Source organism: Brienomyrus brachyistius, chromosome 2 (assembly GCF_023856365.1).
Source record: "Brienomyrus brachyistius isolate T26 chromosome 2, BBRACH_0.4, whole genome shotgun sequence".
Lineage (NCBI taxonomy): Eukaryota > Metazoa > Chordata > Actinopteri > Osteoglossiformes > Mormyridae > Brienomyrus > Brienomyrus brachyistius.
In genome coordinates this window covers 21316289-21339520 of record NC_064534.1, presented here as the reverse complement: position 1 = coordinate 21339520, position 23232 = coordinate 21316289, and the positions used below count along the sequence as shown (strand labels likewise).

Below are 23232 nucleotides of genomic sequence, written 5' to 3'. Positions count from 1 at the left end.
GCAGACTGGATGGGGTGATAGTATGTTTTTAAGGGGACAGTACATCAACACACACTGGGGAAAATAGTACGATTTTTTTTTGAAGTATTAAGAGAATTAAAAAAAAAAAAAAAAAATCAAAGTCACCGACATGGGCAAGATTACATCGATTAGAGTTTCTGAATGTTGGTTTTGATAAATTTTTGATTAACTACCCAGCCCTAGGCTCACTGCAGACCCCTATGTTGGGTGGGGGGAAAGGCAGACTCTGCCCATGCTGGTGACGGCTGCTTCTCCAAATGCCAGTCAGCAGGCGTAGCGGGGAAGCTCACAGGAATACAGCTTTAAGCTGAGCCTAGGCTGCACCCGTGCATCCAGAAGAATCAGTAATCACTGCTCCCAAAAGCCACCCTGGGGATCAAAAGGTTCATCAACACTGACCATCCTTCAGGTGGTCAGGACATCGCCTCTGCAATCTGAATACCAAGCCATCGCACACTTCTAAACTGAATTCACAGCAGATCTACACGGGCATACTACCTCCCACAATATCACAGCCAAACTCCAAGAATAGAGGGTTAGAGGAGAGCAGGGTGGCTCAAGAGGCAATGCTATTGGCTCGCATGTCCAAGGTTGGGGGTTTGAATCCCAAAAATCTCATGTGTGTGCCTGTATATTCTCCCAGTGTGGTTTCCACCTACAGTTGAAAGACTTGCAGTTAGGCTAAGGGTGTCTCAATATGTATCCCAGCCGTGTGCCCAATGTGGCCTGGGATAGGCTGCAGGGCCATCCAGAGCAGGTTAAGCAGTACAAAGATGGATGACTGGCCATGCAGCTCCCGTATATATATAAAAAACAAGCTTTGGGGGGAGGCATCCTCAACTTACCCGCACGACCGGGAGACTCTTAAAAGACATTCAACATGAATGAATATCAAACTGTTCTGCTTCTCTAGTTAACGTGAGTGATTCTTTGGGGTTCTGTAGATGATGTGTCATGCTGTAAACACGTGTGGCCAGCTAACTAATCGCTTCTCGGGCCTCAAGATCCCCTCGCTGTGTGAGCCTTAATGAGCTCAGGACATCGATTTCCGCCAGCATGCGATCGACCGGCCGCTGGCACTGCCCAGCAGTAGTCAGGAGGGCTTGCGGAGACACCTGCGCTGCTCTCTGTCAGCCGCCGCCGTACCCTTCCCGCCTGAAGAGGATGCTGTGCTGATCAAACCCTACAAACACGCACCTCTGTCAGAAGATATGGGTGGGGGGAAAAACGAGAGGATGAGCAGATCTTGCTTTTCCTAACTAAGGCAAAATCTCCAGCGGGGTCAGAGCTTCTTTCGACAGCCCTCCCAGTTCCCCCCCAGCCATTAAAACACTGTGAGCTCAGGAGGACATTTCCATGTGTAGGTCAAACAGCAATGTCGATTTGCCTAAAAAAACACACACTTCCTTGAGGCGCACAGTTAGTCTTAGTATCTCAGACGTTCCTCTCCTCCAGGGAGACATCCTCCACATGGTCGCGGCCGTACCATCACCACCTAAAACGTTACATTTTTCATCAGCTCTGACAGTGGAATCCAAAGGCCATCCATCATTGCTTTGACAGAACAATACAGAGCGATATTCATACTAATCTCTATATCCTGCCCATAAGCTGCCTTTTGGAGGCTCACTACAGTCAAGCCTGGACCTGCCAGATGACCTTCAAGAGATCCTGTTTGTCTATGAAGGTCCATTAGAGGCTCATCAGCGCTGATGTGTCCCGGTTCTACTGCCAGAGCGGGCTGTCCTGGCACAGTGCAGCCAATGGGAAAATGGGGGGCATTCTGTGCCAGCAAAGACCAAGCATCTTGAGGACAGCAGAAGCCCTCAGAAAGCCTCCCACCCCCCAATCACTGATTGGTCCATGAATGGTCACACCATCACAAGACTTCCGTCCCGAAATAGGTCACGGCAGCACAATGAGAGCAGCCCCAGCACATCTGCCCTTTGTGACACGCCGAGGGTGTGTGTGAAGGTGATTGGAATCACACGGTCTGCTACTGAACCCCGCCACAGATGTCTTCCACGCAGCTGTGCCAAATCGCTTAACGCGGCGTCAAATGGCGAAGTGATGTGGCGTTTTCACGCCATGGCAGAGCTGTCGCAGGGGGGCGGGGCCGCTGCTCACGATGTCGGCGCCGTAATAAGAGGGTTCCGCGTGGAGCACTCGATGGACTCGCATTTGTGCGAAAGCTCAGGAACACCATTTCACAGAAATATGTTTCAATACCGTATCCTTGAGAATATGACCCCCCCAGCCAGGTTTCCAGCTGCCTCACTTGGTACTAGCTGTGCTACAGGCACCCCCAGTGTTTCCTGACCTGGCTGATAGATGACTGCCCAGGTACCCACAGCCTTGCACTGATTCATGACACAAGAAGCAAGAAGGCAGCGTGCCTATGAGCGCGCGCACACACACACACACACACACACACACACACACACACACACACACACACACCATCTTAACTATGCTGTGGCAATTTCACTTATAATGTGCATGATGATGGGAGGAACATGGCAACACATCGTATACAAAATGAGCATAATCGATTCTATGTTAAGACCACGCAATCCAGTATCCACAAAAATAACTAAACTCCATAAAGACACTGAAGCCCCCAAAATGACAGCTCGGGGGGGTTATTTAAAGCGTCGTAAACACTACAGGAGAATTAAAATAATTTACAGAATAAGCTCATTAACAGAGGCCGCGTCTTTGGCGACCGGCCGCAGTGCATGATGGGAATTCTGTAATTGCCTTCTCTCGCCCCAAAGCCAGCTTCCCCGGCTTAAACCGGAGGCGGCACTCTCTGCCAGTAATGGCTCAATTAATAATTAAACACGCCCGTCTTATCGCCCGCGCCCGCCTCACATTTATTTACACCGCGTGGAGGCAGCATTAGTGCTATCGACGAGGGGAGCGTTTATTAACGGCCGCGTGCGGAAAAACAAACGTGCGGGGTCTCCGGCTGCGATATGAATATGGAGAATAATGAGGGGGATTAAAATGGAGACGGGGCTCAGTGCCTTTGTTTGCTCGCATTTCAAAGCGCTTCCAGGGCTCTGAGCGCTGTCGGAACACGGTTCCTGTACGGATCTGTCGCTGTTAAAAATTTAAATTCAATCAGGGGAACAAACACGCTGTGAATTTGGGGGGTGCCGGGACTTGAACACGAGCACACCCATCACAAAACAAAGCTAGTCCACAACTGCCAGGCTGGGAGCTCACTGATGAAGGGAGGCCTCAGTCCGTTGTCGGTGCTGATGTTAACAGTACGCTAATGGTACATTACCATATGGTTTACATACTGGTCAAGGTACGCTAATGGCGCGCTAATGGTATGCTAAAGCTGCGCTGAAGGTATACTCAAGGTATGCTAACGATCTGCTAAAGCTGCGCTGATGGTATGTTAATGGCACACTAAAGATTCGCTAACAGAAAGCTAAAGGTGCGCTGATGGTATACTGAAGGTACGCTAACAATTTGCTAAAGGTACACCCCAGCTAACTAGCGACCTGATCTGAACGCCCTTACTGCATGGAGTTCAGCTACACGGAAGGTTACTTCTGTTCTACCTTCACGTTTCGCGCTCCTGCTCTCTTTGTCCCCCTCTTGCACCCCCACCCCCCAGTCTGCTATGTGTGGCCCGGTAACTTTAATGGAAACAATTTATTAAGTCCAGCTTAAAATGCCATCTGCCCCTAAGCTGTGCAAAGCCGCTAATCTGGCGGTTTTTTAGCCGGAGCGAGCCGTTCACGCTCTCTTTAAAATGAGCAGAACGGGTCAGAATTAATCAGGATTACAAGGCCACAAATCCACTTCAAAAATGGCTTTTTCTGCACTCTTCCTTTTCTATCCCAAGGCACCCTCAGTTCACTCCCTTCCCCCCACCAAAACGACAGCATCTCTGGTCAGAAACTCAGTAAATAGTGCCAAGCAGTGACAGACACTAACAGGTACTCTAAGACTGCCAGGAGTGTGTGTGTGTGTTGTGTGTGTGTGTGTGTGTGTGTGTGTGTGTGTGTTTGTGTGTGTGTGTGTGTGTGTGTGTGTGTATGTGTGTGTGTGTATGCACATGTGTGCCCTGCAACTGAACCCAGTCTGTTCGGCATTACCCCTACTATGGCGGTCTGGGATAGGGTGTCGAAATCAGTCTGGACTGGAATCTGAGGAATACTACAGGCAAAAATGTTAATTGTACATTGCAAACCTCTTTAAAAAAAAAAGAGTCAGTTATTGCATCAGGAACACAGGGTCAGACTGTCAGTCTGTACTCATAAAGAAAAGAAAAGAAAAAAAAAACCAACCCAAGATCATTACTGCACCACTAATGGTTGGAAAAATCGCTTAGGGAGAGTGTAAAACAGGTCAGTGCAAACAGAAGGAAAACATAACTAAATTAAAGGCATGTAAATCCTTAAAAAGACACGAAGCACCAGCCATGGTCCCACTGTAGCATTGTGTATGATTATGACATTACGGCGAGTCTAATAAAGGACAATGCTAAAGCTAATCAGCCAAACAGCGGCATTAATGTGCTCTGCAGGTGCTCTCTTTGGAAGAGTCCTTACCCCATTACCTCTGATTCAAGGGTGAGGCTCAGGCATCCCCACAAGTCTGCCGGAGTCATTTCCCAGCATCCTCGGCTTTCAGTTGCCATAGGTGACCGGCCTTTAAAGGCCTTATCGAGCCAGAAAATGAACCCTCCCCCTTCTCTTGGTGACCCCTGCAAAGCCCCTCTCAAACCGCTCTTTAAAAGCTTGCATCTGGACTATCTGCCGGCTGAGGAGCAGGGCCCTCAGATTGGCCCCGGGGGAATCCCTAGCCAGACAGCATGTGGGAATCCCGGGCAGAAAGGGGACAGCTGCTGAGGGCAGGAATCCCAGCATGGACCACAGCCAAACTGGCAACGGCGGGGCAATAAAAACCAACAGCAGTTACAGGTAAGGGAATGGCACAGAGGTCCCCCTTTCCAATCTTGTTCTGATGGGGGGGGGGGGGTGTCTGTGATCATCAGGGGAAATGGAGTACAGAGCGAATGGGGATTATGGAGGTGTGTTTCTCGCTTGGGAAGGGAGGGAGGGTGTCCAACAACACCAAAGTCGCTTGATATCCATCAAGCAAATATTAAAAGAAGCTAAGTATGCTGCCTGACGTTCGACTCATTGTCATCACACGCAGGAAAGGAGATATAGAGGGGAACAACATTTAAGGGTGATCCACAATAAAACATAAAACAAATCATTTACAACAAGAACCAAGACACCCCACACCTCTGTATCTGTTTACTGGATCACCATCTTTTTGGCTGGTTCACCAATAAGAATGATGCACCACCTTTGCTGGAGTGGGGGGGGGGACTGGACCATGACGCATGGGTGATGGGGAATTATATATATATATATATATATATAAAAAAAAATCAAGGTTGCATCCTCGATTAAAAGGATTCGATTACTCAAGAGCAGTAGGGTGTTATCTGGGTAATACACCCACAATCCCCACCACCAAGCTTTTTTTCAGTTCTCTTAAAGTCACTAACAAGTGCAACTCTTAATCTTTCCCAGCTGGCCACCCCCCCCCCCCCAACCGGAAACAGCCCCACACTAAACAAATAGCTCTCTCTTGCGTGCTATCATCTATTATTAATGTGCTTGTTTCCCGGACCCTGAGGGAACACAGTCCCATGCATCATGAGCTCACACACCCACACACACAACCGCGGGGCGCCGTCTCCCCAAGGACATCGCCGACCCATCTCCCGCAGCCCGCCCAAGGCAGAGTACACGGAAACAGGTGGGTGGGGGAGGGGTCTGGTCAACTTGCACCTGATAACATCAGCATCCAAAAATACCAGCAAGCCCGTGGACCTAGAGAAGAAGTGGATTCTCGCGCATACAGCAGATAAAAATGACTGTGCAGCTCAGGGTCACATGCAGGCAGGGCACAGAGAACATTCTGGAAACGCAGATGGGAGTGGGAGGGGCGGTGTGGGCGGGTTAGAGCACTCACCTTTCTGTGCGGTGGGCGAGAAGAGTTTCTCTGATCCTACATCCGAAGCCTGTGAAGGAAGAGAAAGAGATATTACTGCCTGGGAGAGTGACCTGAGACGCTGTGCATCAGAAAGACTGTTTAGCCAAGTTGGGGGTACGGGGGTTGTGAAGGGTAAACAACCGCATTAGGGTAAAAAAACGCACCAGTCGAGGTGGTGAGCTGAAAAAGGCAGCCTTGAACCCCGACTTCAGGAGGTGTGGCCCCTTCACAACCACAACCACCGCTTACAAAGAGAACGCTTCAGTTGCCGCATGCATGTCTCTCCCCTGAAGCTCGCCGCGCTCAAGCAGCCTCCACAGAACTAACATTAGGGGGCACTGTTGTGCCGTCAGAAACGTTGCCCGGCAGCGGGCTGTGCAAACAAAGATGTCACAATGCAGAGGAGAGGGATGGGGATGAGTGAGACAGCAGGAGGCGCCACCTCTCAAAGCCCCGCACGTGCCGACGAGCTACCCATCATGGGGAAACACCGACCAATCACGGAGGAGTACAGAGGCCAGGCACAGGCGTTGTATTAGACGCCATGTTGGATACATCGGCACCAAAAAACACCAGCCCTCATCCACAAGAGAAACAAACCACGGCCCCATGGAGGGAGGATCGCTAAGGACAACGCCGCAGACATGGAGCTCGTTAAAAGCCGAGGCCTATTTTCATGGGCATAAGGGCCCCTAACAGATGAGCCTCTTGGCTTTCACACTTTAGTGATAAACATTCTCGGTTTTTGTGACTGATAACGATCGCGCCTCATTGGAAGCCTGGGGCTCACCGCAAAAGCTCATTATTCAAATGATGTACATCATAAAATTTGCGAGAAGCTGCAGGAGAGCGGCGACACTGCTCGAGGGGGGGTCACGCGTCTGCAAAGGCCACGCGGAGCCTCGAATGACGACTGAGAGGCCTTTCTGGCACAGACAGAAACACCCTCGTAGGTGTCACTGATGGACTACATAGACTCTCCAGCACCATGAATCCCCCACGCTTTTCCGTAAAGTCAAAAGTAACGACGGCAGACGAGCCGGCATCTTCCAGAAGGTCTGCACGCGCCTCAAGAACACTCAGGAGCCACCGTCAGCCGTGTCCGACACTGTGGGGGGGGCTGTGCTGCTCCGGCGCTGGCGATAAACGCCAGCGTCGGCCTTGGGGCTTGGCTCGGAAAGTTCTGGAAGACACGGCTATTTCATGTGCCGCCAATAAGACCAAAACATATGCAAATGAGGGGAGCAGGCTCGGGAAAGCGCAGATAAGTCGAGGAGCCCTGAAAAGAGGGGGCCGCACCTTGGCTCCCACTCAAGGGTCCTCAGAAGCGCCTTTGATGCCTTTCTCCATCGGCTTTCTTCATCACCTCTCTGTCCTCTGCACGGCCTCCACAGCGAGTGCAGCCAATGGCAGAGTACCGCTGAGTTTGCCATGCTCAGTGGTGAGCTCATCCATCAAACGGCAGGGAGGCTGGGCTATTGAAAGGGCCCCAAAACCGGCTGGGATTCTGCCTACGTTCTGCCGCACCAGAGTCCCTATGGTTACATCGTGGAAGTAACTTTGGTCATTTATCTGGATGCATCGGAACGCCGTCGGTTATGTTCCGGCTGTAAACAGAGGAAGGGACTTCGAGTGGGATTCTACGGCCTCCAGCGTCGCTTGCTAGAAACTCCTCCGATTTAGAGGCCGATGGTGAATGGGAGGGGTGGCCAATCTGCATGAATCCGCGGAATTTATATTCCTTCTCCATCTGCGAACATGTCCAGCATGTTTATCCATAGCTAATTATGTTTGCTCCCCTATAAATCACAGCTGACACGCCTGGCAAGTTATAGAGAGCACCCAGGATTTGTCCCCGGGGTTGGGAAGGCGCAGAACAGACTGTAGCTCGATGACGGACGACCGGTGGAGGCGCTAAGGCTAACAGCATTAGCTGGCTATTACCCAGCCAAGGTGACATTTCACTCACGATATTCAGTAACACACAATCAGCCCAGGAGCACACAAAGACCAAAAAATAACCTTTTATACAAACTGATACAAAATTGATTTTATTAAAAACACAAATCAGGGCATTTGGGCTACATGTGTTGACGTGCGTTTGTCCTGTGTGACACGTGTTTGTAATCACTGTGCTGACGTCAGGTTCCGTAAGAACTACAGGAGCTGTGCTCCTAAAGAACAAGCAGAATGGTTTGAGGTCGCCTGGGCAGCCAGTGTTCTGAAAATGCCTCAAATTCCAGCAAAATTCGCTTGTTAGATGCTCCAGCACGAAAACAGCACCTCTGTGCTGTATACCCGCTTCAGACCAACCTCACTTCCCCACCCCGTGGCTCCCGTCTGAGCCTGAGGTCAGAGGTCACGCATAACAAATTCCTCACACGCTTTCTGAGGAGACGCTCTGGTGAGTATAAATCGGTGGGAGGAGGAGCCAGAGCAAAGGTCAGGGTCTGTTTCCCCCCTGCAAGGAGAAGCTGGGAGGTATAACCGTTTCAAAACTGAGAAAATTCAAGCCATATTGCTGAGGGCTGGGGCCCTCGAACATCCCATCCCCCCATGGACGGCCCCCCAGGAAGCCTGACCTTAGACGATGTCTGCAATCTGAGGAAGCCTCAGAAAAGCTGTCAGTGGGGGCTTCAGCCAGTGAGCCCTATTCCTGTCATTAGACACACTTTAGATCTGGGGGGGGGGGGGCAGTTAGGTCATGGGGCCCTACCCACAACAGCTGAGGACACCCACATTTGGCTTCAGCAGAATGTCCAAGCCAAGCTCCCGCTTCCACCATATAAAGATATCAGGAGCAGCGAAAGGGACAGGACCACTCATCACTGAACAGCCCTGGCCCCCAGCATCAATAAAACAACATTAACCTGCTACCCTAACACCCCGTTACCATGCTGCCATGGGCGGATGGGACAGAGTCATAATTAATACGGCCGCAAGACACAATTAAGAAAATTCAAAAAATCTAAATGCAAGGCAAAAACTGAGAAAAAAAATACATACATCCTTCAGCTCCCATAACCCCCCATCCCCCCCCCCCCCCCATCCCCACCGGGCCGGCAAAATATGAATATTCCCCTGTCTGACGCAGCCGGGAACTAATCAGGGAAAACGACCTTCTGCCATGGATTTATGAAAGGCATCGATCAGTTAAGGATGTAATTTCACAAAGACATGAAGGTCAGCAATTATCCTCTTTCAATTAACCTCGTTTTCTAAAGACTGCTGAGAGCTCGTTTTCCCACAGCGGCAGCTCTCCTGGCCTGGGGGGCACGAATACCTTCGGTGTGGGACAGCAGGGGGGGGGGGGGGGTTTGCAAATGTCATTGGAGCTGCCAGACAGAGGGGATAGAAAGGGAAACGGAAACAGTTACAGGCAGGCATGGTGAGGACAGGACGGCACCCCCACCCCCAAACATAGCAAAAATACCCCCCCTGGCACTGCTGTGCACCTATCGGGGTAACGAGGCTCGATATCATGTTTCATTACCCAGGTTTGAAGGGAAGTGGCTCTCGGCAAGATGGCGTCAGACTGCGGCTTACAGAAATCCCATGGAGACCCATGGAGGTGCTGGGAGAGAACACGGCCGGTGACACTGGGGTCAGAGCTCGCCATTAAACGCTACACAGTCACATGACAACCCCCCCCCCGGCTGTCCTCTAGCTGTCCGCAAAGGCAGAGCACAGATATCCAAGTGATGAAGGCAATTATCGCAGCATGTCATTATTTTTTGGGGAGGGCGGGATGACACAGTTTACCCCCCCCCCCCCAGCCGCCTGCAGCACGAGAGGACGGTGCTTTGTCGCAATCAGCTCACCCCCCTCCCACCTTGAGCACCCACACCACACTCCTTGGCACGCCCTGGGGGTTAGACACGGCCCATCCAAAGCATGTTCCTTCCGTTCCCGCGGTTATGTGTCCCTGTCATTTAACAGCTTCCGGCATGACCATTCATCAATGTTCCCACAGAAGGACAAGCTGCAGGCAGCTCAGGGAGGCAACATTACCGGGGGGGGGGGGGGGGGGGGGTGTTCCTAAATCACAGAGTGCTGCATACCACCTACGGCACCCCTAAAATGAACAATAATGAATGTAGTCTACCCAACACTCCGGGCCCCGCCCACACATGCAGATTGGTTGGGTGTGGGCGGGGCTTTGGCTGGAGGCTGCCGACTCTCTCTCCTCAGGCTCTATTGGTGACAAACATTGTAGGGGCAGGTGGGAGGCACCTCACCCACCCCCGAGAGAGCAGCTGCGGGCCCTTATCACAGCCGCCTGTCACTTCACTATACAAATTAGGAGCCTATCAGCCGAAAGCATGGGCTTGTTTGCCCAGCAGGGGGGCCACACAGGCGCACAGGAGTATTAAAGCTGCTCTGACAGTGGGGGGGCGGGGGGGCACAAATCATCAAACAGCAGCTCATGGGGGCCAGGGAATGGGACTAGAAGGGCTGAGATAAAACATGATGGTAAAACTTGTACATCGGGACGACCCTGAGAGCTTTCACCACTAGGGGTCACCATCCAGGGGGATCTCACTCTGAGGAGGACAGAAACAAAACAGACAGGAAACTGTATGACTGGGGGAGGTGGGAGGGGGGCATGCGTGTCACAGAGATTACCATCAAAGGCAGATTGCAGACACCGCTTTGGCGATGTAATCAGCAGGGCTGTGAAATCAGGTGGATATTTATGGCGGCGGAGGGTGAGCCGGTCAGGAGGCTGATTCTAATCAGGGCACCTTTCAGCAGGCCGTGGGAAAATAAGGCAGCCCTGTCGAGAGGGGTGCGCGAGTAGGGACAGGTGCTCATGAGTCACATGGAGACGCGAAGGGGGCCACGCAAGTATAAAAACGCAAGCAGGAGATAAAAAGCAATTAATCTGAAGGAATCAGAAGGGTTCTTTTATTACCTGTGACAGAGATCCCCACCCTATGCACTACTGGAGGGGGGGGGTGGTTAATTCTGGGCTAACTGTCCCAAGGGAGACTATGATTAACATCAGGGCAGGAAGCTTGCTCGCTCATGTTCAGATAACAAGGGGAGAACTCGCCTGAAAGCATTCGGACAACTAGGTCCCGTGGGAATGACGTGTAAATGTAGACGTTCTGTTAACTGGCAGTAAAAATAAGTGTCATCATGCAAATCTGAGCTGGTGCATTTTTGAGTTGAGTTTAAAGTTAAGCAAACGTGGGAATGGAATGAGCGGCTCCCTTGTTTTAAAAGGAAGTTTAAATGTCAGCCCAGTTTCCGTTATCGTGAAACGCGACCCTGACCGTTAATAGTGGAGAGGCGGGGCTTAACGCCATGACGACAACAGGTCGGTTTCCTCCTTCGAGACTTGAGAGCCCACACTCTCATGGGGCCATCAGGGGCTGGATGCTGTTTTGGCATCCAGGCCACACCACTCACAGCCCAAAAACCATGGTCCCTGATGAGACGAAGTTCAGAACTCGGCAAGGAAGCCAGACAGAGAGACTTCCTGACCAGACCTTGCAGCCTCACGTCAGACTGGTGATGATGGCTGATGGCAGCCATGTTCAGGACACTGAACATGTCAAATGGGAAGTTGATGGCATGCTGTTGGGCTGGAGTGGGGGACTATCCAGAATCTGTGTGACTGAGTTTAACTCACCCCTAGTGCCTCCTATTGACACCCTACTGCAAATATTATTTCTAGTACTGCTGTCCCACACTCGCGCCTGATGACACTTTGGGGGAAGCCGAGTCTGCGTTTGCCGTCTGTACGCAGCAATGGCATCGCGCCACATGTCCAGATTGTACTTAGATGTTAGTGACAAGCGTGCCTGCCCGTGGATCATGCGAGTATCGATTCTGTAGATTCTTGCGGAATGCAGGATTTGGCCTTCCTCGTTTGGACATGGCGCCAAAAATCAACAGCAGCTCTGCCAAGATGTGGCAGATCCAGGCTAACAACAATTTCCACTTGACGCGTAGAAAGCTTGAACAATAATGAGGCCCTGGGTTTGCGTCTGACCTTCAGTGACCCCTGTGCGTGAACAGGAGAGCTAATTATTTTTTTTAAAGACAGAAGCACCTGTACAAAGCGGCTGGAGAAATTAATGAACGACGCCAGGAATTACGTAACGGTAAGATGATTTAGTGCAGAATCTGTCGAGGCTCGCAGCGGCAGCACAGCCTAGTTATCCGACGAGAAAAAAAAACTCACTGCTGATTAAAATATAATGACACAAGTTAATGCAACCTTGTATTACAAAAAACACGCTCAATTATTCATGCAGAATAAAAACAGCAACAAGCAAACCATCTCCCTAGACGCATAAATGCGGCGGCTTGCGTTCTGTGAACATTTTGGCAGTAGCTACCCACAACTTGCGGTTCATCTACACATATGGGGATGGCACTTATTTTACTGGCAGCTGTAGGAGGATAAAGCAACCTCTTGGGGGGAGGGGGGCAAGGGAGTAGCCAGACATCCTGGGCCCCCTGAGAAAACGTCACCTTGGGTCCCCAGCTATGGTTGGACCTATTCAATAATTCAGTTGATTTTACCGAGCGGTGGGGATTTTAGGGTCCCAATAAAGTGCTGCCCCCCCCCACCTGAATATATCATAATATCCATGCTCCTCTCATGCCCCTGGCTGGCATTTATAAAACAATATCAAATTTTTATGGTCCAAATAGAAAGAAAAGAGAACAGAGCTACTGGGGTGCATTCAGGTACTTTACTTTAACATTCCCCAAAATCTGCATTCATGATTTCACTGCACAAATTCAGGAAAACACCAAGGACAGATTATTTTAATTTTATAAAAAAATACTGACAACTATTAACTGACAACTATAATTCTCCGGAACAGAAATGCCGGCCATTTTCAAATTACACAGGAACTGGACTAAAATGATCCTCTGCAGCTTGAGTCAGTACTGCAGGTTGGGCCTAATTTAACCTGCAGCTTCAGAACGCTCAGGGGACCACCAGTGTTTAACCCCCCCAATTTCCCCGCAGCTGGCCTCCTTCATGAGGCGTGAGGCAAGGCATGCCACGTGAGGTGCCTTCACCTCGCGGCCACCGGAACGCCCCAAGCCCATTGTTTTGCAAACGGCGGCGACTCCGACAGATGAGGCCCTTCATGCCCAAACCAAAAGCTGTAATCCACTGGAACACGTGATTATTGCGGCTCTGTGAGGCTGCCTGCTTCCAGGGGATCACCTGTTTATAGTTCAGTGGGAGGTGTTAGTCTCTGTGACCCCCGATTAGGTTCGGCTGGACCAGCGCCCTCCTAAGCGGGACAGAGCAATGTCTACCAGACAGACTCGGTAAAGCTCACCACAGCGGTTATCTCATGGTTAGGCCAACCCTGGGGTCTTGGTGTCACAGACAGGCCCACTCAGGTGCTGTGTGGCTTCATGAGGTGAGGAGGCCATGCCCCCCCTCCCCCAATGACAGATGTGAGACATACAGTGAGGCTATCAGCAGGCCCCCAGTGTGACTGCTGCTCAGTGTCCCCCCCCACCCATGTCACTGGCAGGGGGCCGGGTCTGAGGCTGTGGCAAGACATGAGGGGGCCATCTTTCGGTAAAGCGAAGCGCATCCCCCCCACAGATCTCTCCTTCAGCCTATAATTAGAGCAGAAAAACAGATGTGTGATGTGTGAAGCTGCACTGCTTTCCTGGAGGAGTGGGGGGGGTCAGGTCCTCCTGTTCGCTTTCACACTTTCTTGCCCTGACTCCCTCTGACGGCTCGGCCTTCCGGAGTAATTACACCAACTCCGCTGATATCCCTGGGTGCAGAAACACAGTCTGGCCCGAATGCAGACCCCTGGTGACATTAACCAAAGGCACACAGACAGAAGTGATCTCAGTCTGTGACAAAGGATGTAAGGCTCAGCAGAAGTGCCAGGTCCAGGTTCAGCCTCCCCCCCCCCAAATTTAAGGGTTACAGCCGTAAATCTGAGTGACATTCTCCATCTCTCAGGATTGGCTTCAGTCCCTTTGGGCTGAAGAAATTCAGTCTCTCTGCCAACTAAAAACGCCTCATCGCCCAGTACAAGCCACAGCCAGCCCCTGATTTCTCACATCACCATTTGGGGGCGGGGGGGAATTTCCAGATCCTGCTGGTGGCATGGTATTGGCCAGCCGGAGTCCCCTAAGGCACACACCAGCATGGCACTGGGGCTTGCTGGTATCGACTGCAGGAACCTGACCTGCCGTAAAAATGGAGACCCCAAGTATGCACTCACACTCTGACTCCACAAGGGGAAACCTAATCCTGTATTTGATTATCTCTCTCTGAGTCCAAGTCGGAGAAAAACATCACTTCCTGTTGGAGAAACGCCCCTTTTTGGATGTTGATGCCAGAGAGAATTTTGATGTACGAAATTCTCGTGTCGTCATTTCAACACGACAGCTTACAGTCTTAGAAATGTAATTGCACGCGGTCTATTTAGAGAATACTGTATCATGACCATAGACAGTATCCCTGCATGCAATGTCCGTATTTTTACCACGCTTGTTAGTGTCTTCTGTTTGTTTGTGATTTGTTTGCCTGTCGAAAAAAAAGAATGTCGCCATAAATCTACTAAAATATTATAAAGCTTTTAATGCGGTTTGAATGGTTAGTGTTTCTGATTTGTTTGCCTCTGGAAAATAAAAGAATATTGTTTAAAAATGAATTATTAAGGCTTTTAAAACGGTCGTTCCACAAGGTTTTTGTACTCACACAACAACACAATAGTGTGTCCGTGGGGGCAGCCATGTTTGTTCGGAGATGTGCAGCCCGAACAGAAGACTGGACGAGATAATCGAATGCAGCATAAACCCAGATGTGTGGGATCAGCAGGAATAAAAATGGTAAAATGGGTAAAAATGGGGGGGGCGGGGGGGGGGGGGCATGCCCCTTTCATTAGCCCTTGTGTGTAATCTGGTGGTGTGTGCGTGTGTGTGGGGGGGGAGGCCTTGCCAGGGGAACCCAGATGAGAAGATTAAATTATGGGAAGTGGGGGGCTGGGACGCTGCCATGGCATGCCCCTTACCCCCGGCCCCCACCAGGCACCCATGTCCCATTTTCATTTCATAGTGTGCTTTTTGGTGCACTTTTTGTGAGCTTAAGCAAAAAGCACCCACCTTCTTGTGGAGCTCACCACTGACACCCGGGAGCCAAGGAGAGAAACCCAGCACCGCCCCCCAAAATAAAAACCTCTCCTTTCCTCAGCTGCAGCTCAAAAGCTCTAGAATTGGTCCTGTGAGCTGCAGAAAGCTGAGAGAAACCCAAAGGCTGTAGAAACAGCGCCAAGGATGTGGAGCGCCCCCTACAGACCACACTGACTTCTGCTGCTCAGCAGAAAATCCCGCCAGATAAATGCTAATGAATAATCTAATAAAGGGAACTGCTAGGGTCTGGGAGCAAAGAACAAGCATGACTGTTTTCACCGAAATACAGAAAAGCGTCCCAAACGGAACGGGAGCGCTAATATGGAGATGTGTATGCCGTGAAGACCTAACTACCCCCCCCCCCCCAGCATTTGAAGGCACCGGGAATCCGGTGTGGGCACGGCTTGTGGTGATGCCACGCCGCTAAGCCGCACAGCTGTTCCGCAATCTGCAGCGGGTGTTAATTACCCTAATCTGAGTGGGGGCCCAGCGGCGCGCTAACGATGGAGGCCGCTTTGCGTCATACGTCTGCTGCCCCACTCCGAGCGCCCCGAACCCCTGGCACATCAGCGGCCGGCAGGAATGCACGTAATTAAATCTGCAGTTTAAATTTGCTGACTAAGGGTGGAAGCTAAAGATGTTAAGGGATGAACTCACTCTTCAAGATAAACACTAAATCTCAACAAGCTCATCGCATCTCATATTAAAACATCACTTAATCGATCGAATCCATTTCCATCACTTTAACAATAAACGTATACATTTCAGGAGTCTTTTATTCCAAACCTATCTGTAAAAACCACTACACTGTTTCTACACTGAACCCCAGGAGGACTTGGCTGTATGGCCACCAGGCTCGCCCATCCCATTTGGCTGATCTGTTTGGTCCTGATATCATAAGAGTGGTCTGGGTTCGAGACAAACAGATAAGGCAAAAATTGAGATTAAAAAAAAAAAAAAAAAAAAAAGAATGTCATAGCACCACGGAGATTGTGGCACAGTGCATTTAGGGTATTCCATGCACATCCAAATGAATAAAAAACGAACAAAGTGTTTCATAAAAGATGCATGCTCTGCCTTACAACAGTGATGGTTGGGAGTGTGGGGGGGGGCACAGCTGTGGAGACCACAGGCTGACCTGCGCCCAGCACTCGGGGGGGGAGAATTTACTCGAGTGCCCTGGCCACTTGTGTAGAAGAGACGGGCTGCTTGTTACCGCTCACCGAAATCAAAGCCCCCCACCCCCTTCTCTTTCAATTGTGGCCCTCTGCCACTGCGAGCTAATTGGAGGGGGTGAGGGGTGGGGGCGAGCAAAGGATGAAAGGAGAAAGGCTGAAATATTCATGGGGTTGTAAGGATGTTTGAAGTGAAGGGGCTTCTCACTCATGGCCAGGGCACAGAAAAAAGAAGAGAAAAGAAAAGAAACGAAGAAAAAAAAAAAACACAAAAATGCCTCTGTGTCACTGATGCCGGGGGGGTGGGGGGTGGGGATCAGGGTGACCGAAGGTGCCAGCAGGACCTGGAGACCTCCGGATACCTTCCACGTTTGGAAAACGAGGTAAAAAATGTGTACCGAGGACCCTCACGGACCAAACACGGCATCAGACTGGGAGGGATACAGGCAGCCTGTTGTCCAACACTTGAAATGTTGAAAGAACGGCTGCTGATTCCTTGGAATAATGCTCCCACATCCCTTGCAGCCAGGCTGACAGTGGAGAGAAACCTCTTCAGTTTGACAAGCCACCCCCTGGTGCCATCAAGGTGTCCCAGCCTGGCTCCGTTTTATACCGGATCATGCCGTCAAAAGCAGTGATCCCTGAGCTGGGTGTGATGTGAGCCCCTCAGCCTCCACACATTCCCCATGGACACCCCCACAGTCCTGGGGTGTCTCTCAATACAAAGAACACAAAGATTATACTTCTGGTCTTGGCAAGGCTGGTCTTGCCAACTTGCCTACTAAGAATGAACTTGGGGCACAATGAATCATGGAATTGGTCTTGTTCAGCGAGGATGTAACCGATGCATCGTTGATATTTGGGCCGGGGTAAGACCAACATCCAGAGATTTTTATCGGCCTATGTACATGTGGTCTTAGTATTAGAACCGGCAACAGAATATGGCGTAAAATGGGTAGAGGAGAACACAAGTACGGTCAAGGATGCATACTGAGAAACACCCCTGACTCCCACCATACGCTTCTCCAAGGTGCCATGTTGGTGTCCAGAATGTGGATGAGCTCAGAGAAATGGAAGCCCCGCATTTCCACGCGATCATCACCGACACCAACACCCGCAGCTCCTCCTGTCAACTTCCTGTGAAAACGCAGGACGCTTTTCCACGACCTTCCGTGCGACAGTAGCCGAGACAAACGCCTCATCCCTACCGCTGACGTACTAACACGTTTTAACGCGCACTCCCTCGGCGAAAGGCGGCCATTTTCTCAAATCTCCCTGTCCTCTTCTCATTTTACCACCCGCGGCATCTCCTGCGCTTCTTCCTCCAAATTCTCCCTGTCGACGACGTCCGACGTTCTCACGTCTTCCAACCCTGAGGTGAGCGGGCGACCGCGAGCCGCGTCCGTTTCTGCTCAGGAACGGTGGCCGTGGCGGGGGCGTCCTTATCAACAGAGACGCTTCGAATCTTAGCAGCTTTTCCTCCCTTCGCCGCGATCTGAAAGCCCGAAGACGGTAGCTTAGCTCTGCACAGCTTCTCATATCTCCCCGCGCTGTGATACGCCTGAACTCTTACATTAAAATAGCTGGAGGGCGTGTGAGCCTCTTATCAGAGCTACCAAGCAGGCCCCTCACGTATCCGCTCCCTGGCAAAGATAAACGCACTTCTCAAGATATGAATAACTGATTTTTTCCCCCCTCTACAAACTAATTCCAGAGCCGCCTGAGCAGTAGATTAAAGATTAGCGCTCGGTTCAGGAAACGAGATAGATAACGGGCGGTGGTCTTCGGGGGCGATCCTGCGGGTGTGTGGGGGCTGGTCGTTATGTGTCAGTGTTGTCCGCACACAACTACAGGAAAAAGAAAATTTGAAAGGAGACAAATTTGATATAAATTCATTATAATGGACTAAAAAACGTAATTTTGTGGCGACGTTGCGGTAAAAAGCGCAGCAAATAAGCCTGAATGAGCAGGAACACGGTGAGCCGGAACAGTCACACAGTGCCGATGACAGACAGCCCGCCTACTGCTTGCAAACGTAAGCGGCACGGCAGTGATCCCAGGAACCTCAGACCTTTACCAGATGCCCCCCTCCCCGGGTAAACACAGTACTGACAGCCACAGGTAGACGCCTCTCTCCACGTAGACAGCTACACATTGCAGTCGCGCACACGATCGCGACACGGAGACGCAGCTCGGAGCACATGTGCCGCTACATAAACACCACCAGGCTTAGGGTTACTTATGCAGCGCACGCCTTTATTATACGGCTGAGCTACAGCCCTCACCCTGATGGCATTTAACTCAGTCTGGAATAGGCTACATCCCAGATCACAAACCGTACACCCAGCTTTATAAGAGGCAGGCAGGCAACTACAATAAAAATATTAAACGCTGCATTTTTTTAAAATGTGATTTTCGAGCCCTACAGGTACAAAAGCGTGACTCCTTTGATGGATTTAAGTAATAAAATTTGAACGGTGTAATGTGATTTGCGCAGGCGGCGGGATACCGGCCGATATTTGTCACTTTCAGCAGCGGGAAGCGCAGAGAGAATAAAACATCCAGACAGAGGTCACGGCATAATGAGCGCACATTTAAGCAGCACGCCGCTTTTTAAAGACACGGCCTCGTACCTTACCGGGAGTTAAACGCTCACGCTCCGTGACGTGCTCAGCAGAGGCGTGCAAGACGCGGGGCTCCGTGTCACAACCGCGGAAACTGGCGGAAAAAGGGCCGTCATACGTGGGGCAAAGGTGCGGTGCTGGGAGGCGCAACTTCGGAAACGCGGCGCGTAGCTCTGCCAATACTACTACTACAATAATAATGATAATAGTAATAAGTAAAATTATCATCATCGTTATTGTTGTGATATTATAACGGTGAACACAAATGCGATCAGTTGTAATATTACTGATATCAATAACAATAATAAACCAGTTTCGAAAGAAAATCTCCGATGCTTTAGACCTTTTATAGTATTATACCCGAATAGGTGAGAAATATGATCTTTACACCTTTTACAGTATTATAACCGAATAGGTGAGAAATATGATCTCACCTCGTGAAAGGTGCGGACAGGACCGAATGAAAAGATCGGACATGCTGGGTCCGAATCAGGCGAAGTGAGGTTAACGGGGAACAAAATAAAATAAAGATTAAAAAAAAGCAACGATAACAACCACATCAACAACAAAAACGTCCAACATCCAGATACGTGCAAAGCTTTAAGAACAAAAAGTAATTAAACAGCACCACCTGCAGTAATAGAAAACAAACAATAACGTCCAAAAGCAAATAAAAATATAAGAAAATGCTCAGGATCACTCAGGGAACAAAGAAGTAACAGCGATAAAAGGAAAAACCTCGTTATCACTTTATAAAGCATATAGGCAGGGCTGCTGGGTCGACAGAGGTATGACAATGGCAGGGTAACACCATCGTGTCCGAAAATGTGTCCGAGAAGATAAAAGAAAAAAGCCTTTCGGAGCGCCAAGATACAGGATATTCCGGACGTTTCCCTTACAATAGCTGGGACAGATGTGGGAATGCGTGTAAAACGTAAAAGTTCAAATGTATAGGTTGAATTTTATTCAAAGGAGAACGGAGCCGGCACCACCGGACTCCGGCACAGAAAAGGAGATCGAGTGTATAAAAACGCACATAATCTTACCGAGACCTAGTGCCGGTCAGCCCCGCACATGGGAGCCCGATGAATCGGTAGCGTTAAATCCAGAGGGAAGCGCCGCGGTCCGGGCACCGTCGACTGCTCTCAGCGCCGATCGTCCTTCGGAGACGCCAATCACACGCGCTACCTTCCCCGGTAAAATTCTCCAAAGCGGAGAAACTGTCAAAGCCCGGGGAGGCTGCGTATTTTTTTTTTTATTTTGCACAAAACACGCGATGTGTATATTTCCTCTTGTTTTCCTACCTCGATAAAACGCACAAAAACAAAAACTTTTTCATGCATGAAAAATAGTCACCAGAGCATGCTCCTCCTTTCAGTCCCGAAAAAAAACGGCGGATCGGGTTTAACGCCGACGGGAATCCAAGCCGAACCGAGAAACCCCAGCGGCAGATCATTAACAATAGATCCCAGGAATAAATCGAGTAATTTCAGAGGGTGGCGACGGTGGGAGAAGATCAGGGAATGGGACGTATCCAGCGAAAGCGGAGCAAATCAGACGCGGTTCCCTGTCGCGGGTTCGTCCTCCATCAGCCCCTCGCACATCGGCGGAGACTGCAGCTCCGTAGCGTGTCGGCAGGCTGAGCCCGAGCAGCCAGCGCCGGCTGGGCGTGAGCTTAGAGCGGAGCGCCGCGGGGACTAGACCAGAGCAATCGATGGAAGATAGGTGGAGCGGCTGAGCCCGAGCATCCAGCATTGGCTGGGCGTGAGCTTAGAGCGGAGCACCGTGGGGACTAGATGAGAGCAATCGATGGGCGAACGGGGGAGTGGCGACGCACCTCGGCGCGCCACCTTTCTTAGTTTAACAACCTGACAGCCCACCCCCACAGACACGGACCCCAGCTGAATGTATATGCGACGTTACCATTGCTTAAAATGAACACGTTTTACCAGCAAAAAAAAAAAAAAAGATTTAAAAAAATCGAACATTACCCTTTATGCATACATTTACAAAACAATATTTTCCTCCACTATCCGGTAACTCAGCTAAAGGCACATTAAATTTTACACGGTTGTCTGCTATTCTAAAAAAAAAAAAAAAGAAGTCGCATTAAATGCAACCATTTGAAAATGAGATTTTCATTCATAACCCAGGCTAAGTTAATGCATTTTCATCTTACTTTCAAGTGAATATTTCTACGGGAACAGGGGAAAGATGATTCCCTGCTTCATTAAGTTGATCGCCTTGGCTGGATAAGAGCATGTTGCGTGGCAGTTAACGCAAAACCGGCCGCTGCTGTAAAAGCAGACCCATCACACGCTGATGTAACTGGCAGAAACGGGGAACTGGGAGACCGGGCAACGAGAACTGGAATCAGCTGCTTTGGCAGTAGGCAAAAAGCACCACTTCAAAATCACAAATACGTCGGCTGTGCTCCCAAGGGTGGCGGGGCAACTGCCTTTCTGCAAAAACACCATGGTACTTTCAGCACACTTCACAACTTTAGAAGTGTCTACCGCTATCCTCTAGTGCCCAGTCCATGGTTCCTAGTTACTTATGTGATCACACATTAGCAGCAGGGGGTCTGTAGCCAGGTCTATTTTCATTTGGGGATCCCTGTTTGAAGGAACATTGAAAATCCCTGCTTTAAAATAGTGAGCTGAAATCCGGCAGCATGACATGACGCAAAGATGGTATGGATGGTTATCAAGTTCCGGGATGGACTCCCGTTCCTCCACAGACTCATATTCCACTCCGTACCTTTGAAGGACACCTTGACAAGATGGTGAGCTTCAGGCTACCACCTCTAAGGTCGTGTTTCTGATGGGTGTCGTGTTCTCGTGCCGTCCACGGGCCACGGCTTGCCACTCAGCTCTGTTTCGGTAGACAGGAAACTGACCCATTGCCATCTCTGACCTCTGCAGGCCGCACAGATTCCCTAGGGGCTAAAATTAAGACAGCAGTCGATGGAGCTGAGACTCCGGGCTGGGCGCCGCTGGGTTCTTCCTTTAAAGCCAGTGATGCTACTGTAAACAGTGTAGTTTCACTTGTTTTTGGAACAAGGCTTGGATGGCAAGTGGAAGAGCTCCTCTGCATCATCCGAGGAACTGGGGTGTCATTCCCTTAGCTGGTACAACCTGCTGAAATCACACTCGGATAGGAAGACCTGACCACTGGTGGGTGGGTTCAAGCCAAGAACTTAGCTCTTGAAGGTTACTTTCCATGCAAGGTGAATGAAACCATCTGCATTTGGGGTGTACTGGAACCTATAAAAATTAGTAAGCAGCATTGGGTTCTACAGATGGGGGCGGATGGGTCGATGGAAGACAATATAATCATGATCGTAGTCACCATCTTGCCTCACACTCATTTTCACACTGCAGAATACTCTCTAAGGGTGTTAAAAGCTTAAAAATGCAGACAGCCTGGTGAAGACCACACCCCGTCCTACGTTTACTGATGCCTCCGCACCATAGTCGAAAGAGAGCAGGTCCGGGCCCACATGCGTCCACCTCAGCATTGCATGCGATGGCAGTGAGGGTGCTCTGAGGTTTTTGTGTCTGGAATGCATGGTCTTTAATTACCTCCCAGCTGACTGTAATTATGGGTCATCCCTAACACAGCAGACTTCCTATTAAAAACATGAGGCTTCTCCAGATAAACACCAGCGGTGCATGTGTGGGGCTCTTATGAAAGCCTTTCCCCCGGGAATGGTAGAATGACAGCGGGGGTCTCTGGGGCAACTGCATACGGAGCTGGGAGGCCTCGAAAACAAGTCCTAGCAGGTCCCAGAGAAGCACTTCCCGACTGAGCTAATTTGCCAGTGATCCCTCCGTTCCTGATCTGCGCTCACTGAGGCACGAAGAGAGAGAACACCGGAAACGAGTCAAGATCTACTTAAGGTCTGTAGAGGAGAACAGATGAAGCCCACTGGTAGACAATGTATGGAGGGTGGAGGATCTCCACAGCATCCAGCAGACACCGTCAGAGAGATGTGTCTAAATTAACAACAAAGCGACCCTACCAGCAGCAGCTCCAAACACACTCGCTGAATTTCCTTCCACTCGAAAGCAAGCTTCCAAAAAAACAGTCTGGTCCTGTTCTAATGAAAACAGATAAATAAGGAAATTGGAAAATCAGACGTAAAGTGAGGTGGACAAAACCAGAACATTCTTGTGTTTTGCCATGTTGTTGTTTTTGCTGTATGATCCGTTCACTTCTGGCTCATTAACGCCAGG

At 50.2% G+C, this 23232-nt stretch overlaps 1 protein-coding gene across 4 annotated transcripts in view; it reads right to left on the bottom strand.

The window, feature by feature from the left end:
• The window catches only part of LOC125717921 (autism susceptibility gene 2 protein-like), a 150316-nt gene that overhangs the window by 20595 nt on the left and 106489 nt on the right, over nucleotides 1-23232 (bottom strand). For all 4 annotated transcript variants that reach the window (XM_048991312.1, XM_048991305.1, XM_048991298.1 and 1 more), the window contains exon 5: nucleotides 6037-6085. In XM_048991312.1, the coding sequence (XP_048847269.1) occupies nucleotides 6037-6085 (49 nt within the window). The remainder of the gene's footprint in view (nucleotides 1-6036; nucleotides 6086-23232) is intronic.